At 45.1% G+C, this 13,721-nt stretch overlaps 1 protein-coding gene across 1 annotated transcript; it reads left to right on the top strand.

The window, feature by feature from the left end:
* Positions 1–301: 301 nt before the first annotated feature.
* LOC122113456 (dehydrogenase/reductase SDR family member 4-like) lies at positions 302–13,330 on the top strand. The gene is made up of 8 exons (XM_042686417.1): positions 302–464; positions 1,830–2,007; positions 6,531–6,632; positions 9,419–9,489; positions 9,583–9,634; positions 9,905–10,039; positions 10,505–10,560; positions 12,788–13,330. The coding sequence occupies exons 1-8, from the start codon at positions 334–336 to the stop codon at positions 12,900–12,902; spliced, it is 840 nt and encodes a 279-aa protein (XP_042542351.1). The 5' UTR covers positions 302–333; the 3' UTR covers positions 12,903–13,330.
* Positions 13,331–13,721: the final 391 nt, after the last annotated feature.

Below are 13,721 nucleotides of genomic sequence, written 5' to 3'. Positions count from 1 at the left end.
GAGCTGGGGCTCGAGGAAGTCGACAGCGTTGCTCCTGGGTGGGAGGAACTAGAGTGGCCCTACAAGAAACCTTGGACCCAGGGCAGGTCGCCAAGACCGGCAGAGGGGAGAGCCCTGCGGGGCGCGGCAGCAGTGCGCCGGCAGGGGGCGCCCGCAGCTGCAGCCGGCTGCCCGGTGCGGAGCCGCTCCCCCACCTCCACCCCCCCTCTGCCGCCCTGGGCCCAAAGCCAAGTCCCGGAGGCGGGACCCGCCTCGTCCTGCCCCTTGTCCTTCTGAGCAATCACCGACCCGGGCAAAGTAGAACTCCCCCTCCTCCCATCGCAGGCCTGAGCCATGCAGAAGGCGGGACTGCTGCTTGGTGGCTGTGTGCGGGCGTGGAAGTCCGCGAGGATGGCCAGTTCCAAGGTGACCCGCCAGAACCCGCTCCAGAATAAGGTGGCCCTCGTGACGGCCTCTACCGACGGGTGAGTGCCGGGACCGGAGTCGCTGAGGCCCTCGATCCCAAGAAACAGGGACTGCCCTCTTATCCTTTGTCTCCGGGGGGCCCCGATTCTCAGTCCTCGAACGTGATCCGTGGAGAAGAGGAGGCCACGAGACCCACCCGAACCCCCTGACCTAGCCCCTCCACCGCCAGACCTCGTGAGTGTCACTGCTGCCTTTAGCACAGTGCATGCTCAATGCCTTCAAAGACCCAAACTCTGTGCTCCGGGCTGCCCCAGTCAACAGCTCCACCTAGAGCCTGGGAAGACCAGATAACCTGAATTCCAAAGGGCCACATGTCGAAGTCCTAACCTGCAGTCTCCCCCCCTTATGAAAATGCTGCAGCGACCCCATTTGGGCACCCGAAAAGCCTCCCAGTGTTACCCACCCAACCCCTGTATCTAGATGGGACACCCATAGATCCAGATTTTTGTTCCAGTCAATACATTTTGGCCCACCCTGCCTGGCGTGGATCTCTCTCATCACCCAACCACCCCTATGTCTATCCTGTTTCTCTCTCCCAAAGGACTTTGCTGGATGGTAGTTCCTCGTGAATGTAAAATACAGAACCCAGAGCTAGTGACTCACACCTGCAATCTTAGCTACTCAGGAGGCTAGGATCTGAGGATCACAGTTCAATGCTAGCCCCAGCAAGAAAGTCAGGTGAGCCTATCTCCAATTAACCACCAAAAACCTGTTAGAGGAACTGTGACTCAAGTGGTAGAGCACCGGCCTTGAGTGAGAAAGCTAAGGGGCAGTGCCTGGGCCTTGAATTCAAGCCCCAATATTGGCACAAAAATAGATAGGTAGGTAGATAGGTAGATAGATAGAATAAAGATGAATAAATACTAAATACAAGTCATTTGAGATGCTCATGCCTGGGCTGGGGGTGTAGCTCAGGAATAAGACACCTGACAAACATGCAAAAAGTCCTGGTGGCTAGCAGTTGGAAAATGTGCAGTCCTTATTCCTATGAGAATATTTCAATTTTTAACCATCCTTTCTCATTCATCCCCAAAATGCAGCTAAGGGTAGTCCCATTTCATAATTGAGAATGATATCCTCTAGTTAAGGGAGATATTTGGGGACAGGGATTCTTTCAAGTGAGACCCTCAAATAGCTGATGCGTGATGTCAGGTCCAGGGAACCAACATTAAAGAACAAGATCTTATGTCTACCTGGCAATGGCTATGCCATTATGCCTGTTTTATATCTAATATAGACACATGGAGATTATACAGACGACGACAAGCTGAATCCAAATTCAGGCAGTCCAATCCAGGGCCCATGCTGGAAGCCTTTTTCCTTGTACAGGCTTTAACAAGTCTTTGTCTCTCTCTGCCTGGCAGGATTGGCTTTGCCATCGCCCGGCGTCTGGCCCAAGATGGAGCCCACGTGGTTATCAGCAGCCGAAAGCAGCAGAATGTGGACCGTGCAGTGGCCACGCTGAAGGGGGAGGGGCTGAGTGTGACAGGCACCGTGTGCCACGTGGGGAAGGCCAAGGACAGGGAACGCCTGGTAGCCACGGTGAGCAGCAGGGATAAGGGCATCCAGCCAGGAGGTGGCAGAAGGGAGCCAGTCTGCTCCATCTCTGATTTCCTAGACAGCTTTGGTGCCATGCAAAGCAAAACTATTAACTAAAATTTAACAGTACATCTAAATACCCCACTAGAACACTAGCTCATTTTTATTGTGTGCCTTTCTATTATGTGCATATCCCAGTCTGAGAACCATCTGGTTCCAATCAGAAAATTTAAAACTACTCTAATGCTTCAACCTTGCATCATCTCTTAGCCAGGGGAAGGGGGGACTAGGCTTGGACTGGGACTAGGCCATTTTGTGTAATTGAGCAGATATGAAAGGCACATGAAATCACAGAGTAGTGTTCCCACTCATGATCAAATAAACAATCTCCTGTACTTTGGCTTATAGAGTCCCTGGGAACTTATCAAAGGCAGCCCACCCTATTAACCATCCCCTGCATGCTATTGACTGGTTCTGAGCCATACCGGGTTTTCTCTAAAGCTGACACTAATCCAAAAAAGGCAAGGATTATTCTTCCTATTTTCAGAGACTGATTCATATAGTTAAACCTACTTCCTAAGGTTTCATAGCCAATAGGGAAAGAGCTGTGATTCAATCCAGATTCCCTGCTTTTTGGGCTACCTGCAGTGCCTACCAGGCACTTCTCCATTAGCATAGAGACAGGCCTTAGGTGCTGGTATGGACTTTAATCTCAAAGTTGGCATCTAAGCCAGACTTTGAGTTGGTACTTGGCACCACCTTCCAGCTGCAAAGACAATACAAGTCATCCAACAGAGTCACAGGGTGAACCTCCCCACGAAGGCAAAGTAGGGGATTGTGCTAACAGCTTGAAAGGTTGGCAGAAATAATCCAGGTAATCTTACAAGAGGAAGTCCTCAAACAATGGTAGATAGAGGTATTGTGGACGGATAAGTTAATTCCCTTTCTAAGGAACCATTTGGCAAATGCTCCAAAGTGATTGCAATCAGACAGATGTAGACCTAAAAAGGTCATCTTGCATTATGGCATAGACTGATGGACAGAGCCAGAGATTGGGACCTTGACTTTCAGGGTGGAGGGAGATATTTTGGGATCCTGGGCCAGTCAGTGACTAATCACTTGAAATAAATATTGTAACCTCTCTTCTCCTTTGATTTTCCAGTGTCAGGGGGCAAACCCAGGCCTTCTCAGAATTTAATATCAAAATCCTGCTTTGGCCAGGCATTCATGCCTATAATCCTAGCCACTCAGGAGACTGAAATATGAGGATCTTAGTTCAAAGCCAGCTCAGGCAGAAAAGTCCATGAGACTCCTATCTCCAATAAACTACCAGAAAACCAGAAATGTTGCTGTGGCTCAACTGGTAGAGCCCTAGCCTTGAGCCAAAGAGCTGAGGGACAGTGCCCAGGCCCAGAGTTCAAACTCCCCAACCAACCAAAAAAAAAAGTCTTCTGGCCTATGACAAGTCTATCTAGTAGGTCCTTCAGCCCTACTCAACTAGGATTTGGGCTAAGACCCTGAGGAGTGGGAGTAGAGAGATAGAGTAAGGATGGGGTTCCAGATGACCTTACAAAATGAGCAGACAGCCAAGGAGGGACTGGCAGAAATAGGAAAAATCTAGTCCACAGCATATATCATATACTCAAGAAGGACTGTGGAAAATGGGCTGCATAAGAAAGGTGGACAGAGGAACATCCACAACCTCGCAGAGGCATATAAAGGTCTCTGTAGGAATAAAAAGCCATGTGAGGTTTTGAGCAAGATGAAAATGATAATTAATCAATAATTAACCAATGGTAGGAAGGATAACTACAGAAGACCCTGAGCCAAGGGCATTTTTGAGAAAGCTGTTGCTGTCATCTGTGTCGAAAATAGTAGTGATGGGACCAGAATGGATTGTCCAAGAAACATTTAGTGGAACCAACCAACATTTTTTTCCTCAACCACATGTCAAAAAACTGAGAAATAGGAGAGATAAGTCAAAACAACTTTGGAAGTTTGTATGACTGTTGTCAGAGTGCAGAGTAATAGGCAATTACCAGCAGTTTGAGATATGTCTGACTGTTGCCAGCTGTTGCCCTGCACTGAGAAAATCTGCCACCAAGAGGATGGTTACTCGGTGGCAGAAAACACATTAGCAATTTCTCCACTTGATTATATCTTTTTCTTTAAAAAAAAAAAAAAAACCTGTTGAAAGAAAAACCACTTCAGTGTAGTGATCACACAATCTAGAACAAGATTTAGAAGGAACCAGAGAGATCATAGGTACCTTTCTCATTCATCTTATATGGTTTTTGTTCTGTTCAATCAAAACTCAGCCTTTAGCCAGGTGTGGAAGGCTCATAACTGTAACCCTAGCTACTCAGGAGGCTAAAATCTGAGGATCATGGTTTGAAGGAAAGTCCATAAGACTCTTTATGTCTAATGAATCACCAAAAAAATCTGGGAGGGAGAGCACAGAAGTAGAGGGACAAAGGGTGAACAAATGCAGCAGTGGTACTCACTAGAAAATGAACTCTACAACTTGTAGGCAGGCACGGGAGAGGAAAACTGGGAGATAGTGAAGGAAGAGATGACATTGTACAAAAAGAATGAAAGGGTAAGCCCTCTGCATATCCCCTTTATAATAGCAATTTTTTTAATTAAAAAGAAAAGCTAGCCAGGCACCAGTGGCTAGAATCCTATCTACAAAGGAGGCTAAGATTTGAGGATCATGGTTCAAAGCCAGCCTGGGCAAGAAAATCTATGAGACTCTTAAATCTAGTTAACCACCAGAAAACTGGAAGTGGAGCTGTGACCAAAAGTGGTACAGCACTAATCTTGCTCAAGAAAAGCTCAGGGACAGAGCCCGGGCACTGAATTCAAGGCCCAGGACACACACACACACACACACACACACACACACACACACAAAGCTGGAAGTGGGGCTGTGACCCCAAGTGGTAGCACATTAGCCTTGAGCAGAAAAGCTGAGGGACAGTGCCCATGATTTCAAACCCCAGGACCAACATGCACACACACACTCACACACAAACACACATACACAAAAACATTCAGCCTTTTCCCCTCTGTGCTGACAGGCCTGCAAGGATACAGAGACAGGGCACACAGTAGAAGGCAGAAGCTCTCTAGCGACTCTAGTATGACCAGACATCTTTCTGTACACACACACACACACACACACACACACACACACACACACGTCTACTTATTTACAGAGCATCAAACACATCACTTATTTTCAATTTAGCTTGCCTAGTAACTAAGCCATCCACCAGGCTTACTCAGACTCAAGGTGGGGTAGATGAGTGAGATTTAGTACCACAACACCAAAAATTAGAGAGCATAAGAAAAGCATTGGTTTTAAAAGATTGTGTGACTTTAAATTTTGTTAAATTTACATATTGACAGCAATGTAGAAACAAGTCAGCAAGAATAATTAGTTAAAAGGCGAAGCTAACAGATGGAGTGTTTTGTTAATAACACCCTTTGTGTGCCAAATCTGATGCACAAAGTTGATCGAAAGCCTATTTCATGCTACTTGTCCAAGCTATCAAAATCGCCAGATCTAGGCAAATGGAAAGACTGGGTTTCAGGATAGCATGTATTGAAAATTCTTGTTGGCAGGTTTTCCTTAGCCATCCGTTATTCTAACACAAGCCTTCACCACTTACTTACAACTTAAGAAGGAGACACCTCCTTTGTTCATTAAACCTCAGTTTCTGCTTTATATCTTCCATGGCTCTGGATCAAAAAGAAGAGAGAGAAAGAATGACATCAAAGCTGAGTATAGAACTGCTTTAAACTTAGGGTAGTATCTTTATCATCAGTGGTGTAGTGATCCCAAGTCACTTTCTGAAGGCACCTGTGAATGAGCTCTGTGCTGCAAAGTGGGAGACTGACTAGTTCTGCCACCACTAACTGGCTTTGTTGGCTGAGCAAATCCTTTTACCTCTCTCAAACACCAAATGGGCAGGCCTCCTGTAAGCCCTAAAGTATCATTTCTGTATCATGTGACCTTGAAAGATGAATGCTCCAGTTTTATCACCTCTACCAGGAGGACACTGGTTTACATGATCAGGATCCTTCCCAATGATAACTTTACCTGAGTCTAGTTAAACTTGTTTCCTTATTCAAATAAGTGTGAACAAGCTGATTCTGAAAGTGGTAACTTACTCAAAGATAATGGACAGCCAGAACAAGGGGAAATGGAGTTGAGACTCAGTTTGAAAAGAAGAGAGGGTTCTATTGGTCTAGAAATAGATTTTGAGGTGAGTGTTGAAGGAATGAGACTGAAAATGTTCCCTAAAGAGGAAATGTAGAGGAAAGAGTCAGAAACATCATTAGATGAAAAAGCAGGCTAGAAAGGAGGCAGAAGAAATAAGACAACCTCAAATGGTTAGCAGTAGAACTTAGGGTAGTTATTCAAGAGATGTTTAATAGCTGTTCCTAAGAAGAAATTCGTTATCAACATTGTATCTCCTTCTCTTACTGGAAGCCCTGACCCAGACCTTCCTCCCCTCCAGGCCGTGAACCTTCATGGAGGTATTGACATCCTCATCTCCAATGCTGCTGTTAACCCTTTCATTGGGAACCTATTAGACACCACTGAGGAGGTGTGGGACAAGGTAAGAGTGAGTTAAAACAGCAGGGGGTAGGCCTTAGGAAACATCCAGCACAAATGTAGTGTGCTTTTAGCAAGCTTTGTCAAATGCCAATGTAAATGTAACACATCACACATCCAGTGTGCACCTGGTAAAGGGCAGGTGGGTGTGGCCTCTTCTGTCCTGCTCTTCTCTTCCATTCTCTTCTTCCCCAGTTTTGTCTTCTTCCATTTGCTTTGTGCCAGCCATCTTCTGCTTCTCTTCCCCAGCTCTCCCCTGTGTTTACTCTTCTTCGTGATTTACTTCCAGCCAAGACATGGCAGCTAATAGGCCAACAACTAATCCACTTAAACTTGCACACCCACCCATCTTCTTTGCAGCTGCCAAGAAAGAATGCTTTTGCATTAGTTTGGAAACATGAATAGCTGCTGGTTAAATGAAATATCAATTCTGGTAAAATTACCAAAGTTGCTACTTTATAACATAATCGTCTCTCCCTGTCACCTCTCTTTTTCCCAGTACTGAGGATTGGACTCAGGGTCTCTTACTTGCTCTACCACACTTCTATTCCTTTTGAAGTATTTTTGTCTTGCTTTATGCCCCAGCACAGCTGGGCTACAATCCTTTTTGTGCTTTCTGTGTCACTGGAGATGATGGGCACATGGTATTGCTCCCAACCATTATGCTTCCTCCATAGCTGGGATAACTAGGTAGAACCACAACATTCAGCTATTGGTTGAGATGGAGTCTTGCAAACTTCATGCCTAGACTATCCTTGAGCCTCCATCCCCCATCACTGTCCCACAAGTAGCTAGGATTACAGGCTTAAGCCACTGTGCCCAGCTTAGACCTGTCCTCTAACTATTATTAGAACTAAAAAAAATCTACACCCAGATGTCTAATTCATTCTTGTGTTGCTGGGGTTTGAACTCAGGGCCTCAATAAGCAGATGCTCACTAAGCAGATGCTGTACCACTTAAGCCACACCCACAATCCCTGGTGTTCTAAATTCAAATGCTAGAATATCGGTTTTTATGCAAACATGTGATTACATCATATTCATATATTTCACCCGCTTACATCTTTTAATTACAAAAGTTTAATTAAAATATTTGTCTTTGTTTACTATCGCTACTATTCCCACAAGATTTGAAAATGGTGAATTTCTTATAATCTCCCTTGGTTTTCCTTTTTATTCTGATATCAATGATTTCTTTGCACTAAAGTTTAAGAATACTACACCAGGAGCTGGTATCTCATGCTTGTAATCCTAGCACCCAGATCCTCAATTCAAGACCAAGTTCTGACACAAAAAAATAAAATAAATTAACTTTAAGAATACAAAAACAGGGGCTGAGAAGATGGCTCATGGTAGAGTGCTTGCCTTGCATGCATGAGGCCCTGGGTTCAATTCCTCAGCACCACATAAGCAGAAAAAGCCGGAAGTGGCATTGTGGCTCAAGTGGTAAAGCACTAGCCTTGAGCTTAAGAGCTGAGGGACAGCGCCCAGGCCCAGAGTTCAGGTCCCCGGACCAACAAAAAGAAAAAGAAGACTAAAATATTATAATTTGCTTATCAGTATTTCACAATGCCAAATGTCCTTTGTCAGACCAGATCCTGATTCTGATGTTGTCTCAAAAAGCATCTTTTGTGAACATTCTAAATAGAAACCAAATTAAAATCAGTTTTTAAACAAATAACTTTTTATTTTATACCCCTTTAATATCATAGTATATCAAACCTAAATTCAATGCTTTTGGTTTTTTTGGTTTTGTAATTATTGTTTTCTTGTTTTGTTTTGGAGATAGGATCTTGTTATGAAGCCCAGACTGGCCTCGAATTCCAGTTTGCACTGCCTTAGCCTCCTACATGCAGGATTATAGAACTGTGCCACTATACCCAGCTCTACTTCTAGCTGAACTTTTTTGTAAGATTGAAATTGGGAGCATCAGAGGGGAATATTCTAGCAGCATTTAGAATAATGAAAACAGGTCAAACATGTTTGATTTTTGTATGTGTGTTTTTTTAATGTGTCAGTCCTTGGGCTTAAACTCAGGGCCTCTACACTGTCCCTGAGCTTCTTTTGCTCAAGGCTAGCACTCTACCACTTGAGCCACAGCTCCACTTACAACTTTTTTGGTGATTAATTGGAGACAAGAGTGTCACAGACTTTCCTGTCCAGGTTGGCTTCAAACTGCCATTCTTAGATCTCAGCATCCTAAGTACCTAGGATTACAAGTGTGAACTACCAGCACCCAGCCAAACACGTTTAATATTTGGGATATAGAGTTTTTCAGTTGAGGCTCATGCCCAACTTCCCTAAAAAGTACCTCATGATCCTACTTTCTTTAAGTGTCTAGAGTCCTGGAGGGCCAAAAGCATTCTATTCCCTTTCTTGGAAGCCAGGGAAATGCTAGAACCACCCTAGGGACCAAAGTGAGGCCACATCTTCCCTGAGAAGTATGGCCCACTCTAGAGCAGCTCCAAGAGGTGACCCAATTCCAGGTTTTTCATAGTTGAAAGAAATAAAAACACAGGGGAGCAGAGGAAAAAACTCAAATCCAGAGCAACCCTAAGAGTTTAGGTTCATTCCTAGCTGGTTAGGAGAAATGAATTAGACTGTGTTCTTTCTCATCTGAACCTAACATTATCCACTTGCATGAGCTACCTTCCCTGAGCCCTGGGACCTTCCTTTGTCAGGTCCAGGTAAATGATTCCTGAAGACTCTGCATCAATCTGATAAACCAATCCCAGGAGCCCATGGGTACCTCCAACACCCTTCTTATGCTGTTTCTCCTTCTTGGCTTCAGATTCTGGACATTAATGTGAAGGCTGCAGCTCTGATGACAAAGGCAGTAGTGCCAGAGATGGAAAAAAGAGGGTATGGAAAGGGAGTCTCGGTGAGATGGGGCTCTGAGTGGGCTGAGTACAGTGGTCTCCACCAGGAAAATGATCGGCTCTCTTTTTCTTCCAGAGGTGGGTCAGTGGTGTTTGTGGCTTCCATAGCAGCCTTCGCTCCAGTTCCTGTAAGAACCCCTTCATCTCCTACTTTCTATCCCATCCTCCATTCTCTACCCCTCTGATTACCCAATAAAGCATGTATTCCCTTTTAGGATCATACCACCAAATCCCTTTAATAATTAAGAAAAAAAAAAATATGCCTTGCCTCCCAAACCCTAACATAGAGAAGGGAACAAGATAGCTTCCTAAATGTGCCATTCCTAATAGGAGGCACCCTATTTATTGTTCCTTTGATGGCCTGGAAACTAAGATACTAACGTATTCTTTTCTTTCAGGGCCTGGGCCCTTACAATGTGAGTAAAACAGCCTTGCTGGGTCTTAACAAGAACCTGGCCCTTGAGCTGGCACCAAAGAACATTAGAGTGAACTGCCTGGCACCGGGACTCATCAAGACTAATTTCAGCAGTGTGGTAAGGAAACAGAGCCCTGTACCCCCTGGAGCCCCTAGAGCCCCTAAAAAGCATCTATCTTTTGGGATGGGGAAAACCCAGTGTCAGAGTCCTGAGCTCACACTCATTTCCATCCTCACTTCCCTAGGCATTTCCCAGTTCCTTTCCATTCCAGCCACTCTCCACACAGAGACTCCCACACATACCTTTCCTGAGGTGCAGGAGGGTAGTCAGGAGTTCAGTCTCTACTCACACTGAACTAGATGAGAATTGGGGAGAGCCAGCAAAATGCCTCATTAGGACCTAAAAAGAATGAAATAGGGAAGGACAATGAGGAGTTTTGGGAGCCAAGAAGCAACAAGAAGTAAAAGGGGGTGTCTCTCCATCCTTCCTCTCAGTTAACATGGGAATGGACAGTTTCCTCCCTTTACCATCCCTCAATTTCCTCTTCTTTCAAGTAAAAAAATGTTTTCCTTCTTCCTGCAGTTGTGGATGGACAAAGCAAGAGAGGACAGCATAAAAGAAAGCATGCGTATTAGCAGGTAAGCTATCACAGGGGAAGATGAGGAAGGGTAATGATGGAAATGCCTCCTCCATAACATCCCATAGTTGACTGCCTGGTGCCACAGATAACATGGGCATGCCTCTTAGACTTCACAAGTTCATAAACACTATCACTACAGTAGTCTTTCCAACTATGCTGCTTCCACTGCAAAAAGCAGAGATGTGGGGGTTTCAGCTGAATAGAGCTGTGGGTGGGGCCCTGACCTCTACTTTGCTGTCTACCTCCACTTCTCTGCAGATTTGAGACCGAGAACCAAAACCAGTTTTTTATAGTTCCCCCTTGAATATACAGTCATGTTTCTACAACTCAGATTGATGACCCTACTATCAAAATAAAAGGAGTAAAGAGCTTGCTAAGCCCTGAACTCCTTTGCCTAAGGAAATTGTTCTCATCCCTAATGGGCTGGCTAAATTATTCAGATATCTTTGCTAGACTTTCTTTCCTCTAAATTCCATGCCCTTCTCCAACTTTTCATGTATGTGTGTGTGTGTGTATGTGTATGTGTCACGCACACGCGCACACACACACACACACACACATGAGCACGTGTGCACACGCATGCATGCATCCACCAGTACCAGAGCTTAAGCTAAGGAGCCTGGGTACTGTCCCTTAGCTTTTTAATTTAGGGCTGATACTTTCTACCACTTGGGCCACAGCTCTACTTCTGGCTTTTTGCTAATTAATTGGAGATACGAGTTTCATAAATTTTTCTGCCTGGGCTGGCTTCAAACCAGTCCTCAGATCTCAGCCTCTTGAGTAGCTAAGATTACAGGCTGGAGACTCTGGCACCCAGCTCCCTTTTGTCTTCTGAGCATTCTTGCCTTTAGCTTCTCCATTTTGACCCCTCAAGTACAAATGTCAACAATTCCTCCCTCTTTACTGGTCCTAACATCCCAGACTCTCTCAAGTCCTTACGAAACCATTTTAATGTCAGGCATGAGCTGCAGGTCTAGTTCATGATTCATTAATAAGTCAGGGTATTGTCATTTTAGAGCTTCCAGTGAATGGTCTAGCCCCATATATCTCAACTGGATGCACATTAGAATTATCTGGGGAGCTTTTTAAACTGCACTTGCTCAGACCCTTCTCCCAGAAACTCTTCTTTAATTAGTCCACAGTGGTACCTACACATCTCTTTCTTCTTTTTGTTAAGCCTCCCAAATGACTGCAACATGAAACTAAGTTGGAGAATCACTAATCCAAGCCTTCTAGACTTGAGTTTCCTATTCTACCTATCTCTAGAGCATTCGATGCCAGTTCAAGTGTTCCCTAACTATATAATCATTAATACAAACAGTGAAAATTAACAAGTTCTTACCAAATGAACATGACCTTAAGGAACAAAAATAGATTTCTGAAATAGTAAATTGAACTTGCACAAATGGGATCACTTAATCACACCATTTACTGTCATACAGACTCCTGACACTTGAATAGTTATGTATATGTGTGAAACAATTCTTCTTTTGAAGTATGAAACAATTGCCCACAATTTTATTAATAAGACTTCGGATTCTGGTGTTCTGAGCTCTCTAAAAAGGAGGTCTCCATATTCAAATAGAATGTATTTTAGCAGGACACAATATTTATGCTTACACTAAATTATAACAGCTTGGAATCATGATAACACTTTTTGTTGCTGGTACTGGGGCTCAAACTCAGACACTGAGCACTGTCCCTGAGCTTTAGTACTCAAACGTAGTACTCTGGCTGGGAAGGTGGCTCAGGGGTAGAGTGCTTGCCTTGCATGTATGAGGCCCTGAGTTCAATTCCTCAGCACCACATAAGCAGAAAAAGCTGGAAGTGGCACCGTGGCTCAAGTGGTAGAACGCTAGCCTTGAGCTGAAGAGCTGAGGGACAGTGCCCAGGCCCAGAGTTCAGGCCCCATGACCAGCAAAAAACAAAACAAAACAAACAAACATAGTACTCTATCATTTGAGCTCTAGCTCTACTTCTGGCTCTTTTTTTTTTTTTTTTTTTTTTTGCTGGTTCATTGGACTCTCTGGGACTTTCCTGCTCAAGCTTGTTTTGAACCACTATCCTCAAATCTCTGTCCCCTGGGTAGCTAGGATTACAGGCATGAGCCACTGCTGCCTGGCTTCTGATAATTCTTGGTTAAGCCAATTTCACTTGCTGTGGGACAAGTGAGCGCCTGTTTGATTTTTACTTGCTTATTTCTATTTCTTTCCTTTGTTCCCCAGAATAGGCAAACCAGAGGAGTGTGCAGGCATCGTGGCTTTCCTATGCTCTGAAGATGCCAGCTATATCAATGGGGAGACGGTGGTGGTAGCAGGAGGAACCCCATCTCGCCTCTGAGGACCTAGAGACAGCTCACCACCCAGAGGTTGATTCCAGTTCACCAAGGGAGGAATAGTCCCATCTCTGGCCTTCCCCATCTCTGCCTATTGCCCTGTTCACCCCATAAAAATCAGTTTTGCCTATGCTAAGGTCCAACCTTCCCTGCTTCAAGGTATGACTTGATGAGGATTTCCACTGTTGCCATGGCCTTGGAGAGAAGCTTCCCCTGAAAACACAGCAAATCTGCTGAAAAGGGTGTTTCTACCTCTGCCAAGATCAAGTTTGTTGTTTTTTTTTTGGGTGGAGGGGGGTTGTTTTTGCGTTTGTTTGTTTTTTGTCCTGGATCTCTGGGGAAATTGAAGGGAACTGAGAAAGGAGTGGAAGGAGCAGGGTTGGAAATTAACAATTTGCAAATGAAGTGCAAATAAAATGTAGGTGATCACGGCTTTGAGTTGCATGCTCATTTCTCAATGTGTGGTGACCAGAGTTTGGGCAGAAGTCTAGCCAGGCTGGATCTCTGCATCTCCCCAGCCCTCCACCCCGTCACCCAGGCCTGAGCCTGATGCTCACTCCAGGGCTCCAGGGCTCCAGGCGTGGAGGTGTCTGCAGATCTGCCAGCTGGGAGGAGGAGGCTCGGGAACTCCCAGGTGCTACTGTCAGCCTTACACCCGCAGGGATGGTGCCAAGGACGCCACGGGGATCCCCGAAACCGAGCAAGCGCACAGGAAAGAGCGGCCAACTCCCCAGGATCCGGCTGGGTCCTCTCCAAGCATCGCCCTTGGTGGCAAGTTCCCTCCAGGGTCAGCAAGGACAAGCTAGACGCGTGCTGAGCCGGGC

Source organism: Dipodomys spectabilis, unplaced genomic scaffold, assembly GCF_019054845.1.
Source record: "Dipodomys spectabilis isolate Male_0828 unplaced genomic scaffold, ASM1905484v1 ptg000097l, whole genome shotgun sequence".
In the NCBI taxonomy this organism is placed as follows: Eukaryota; Metazoa; Chordata; class Mammalia; order Rodentia; family Heteromyidae; genus Dipodomys; species Dipodomys spectabilis.
Note: the sequence above shows the minus strand (reverse complement) of the source record. Positions and strands in the feature narration are given on the sequence as shown.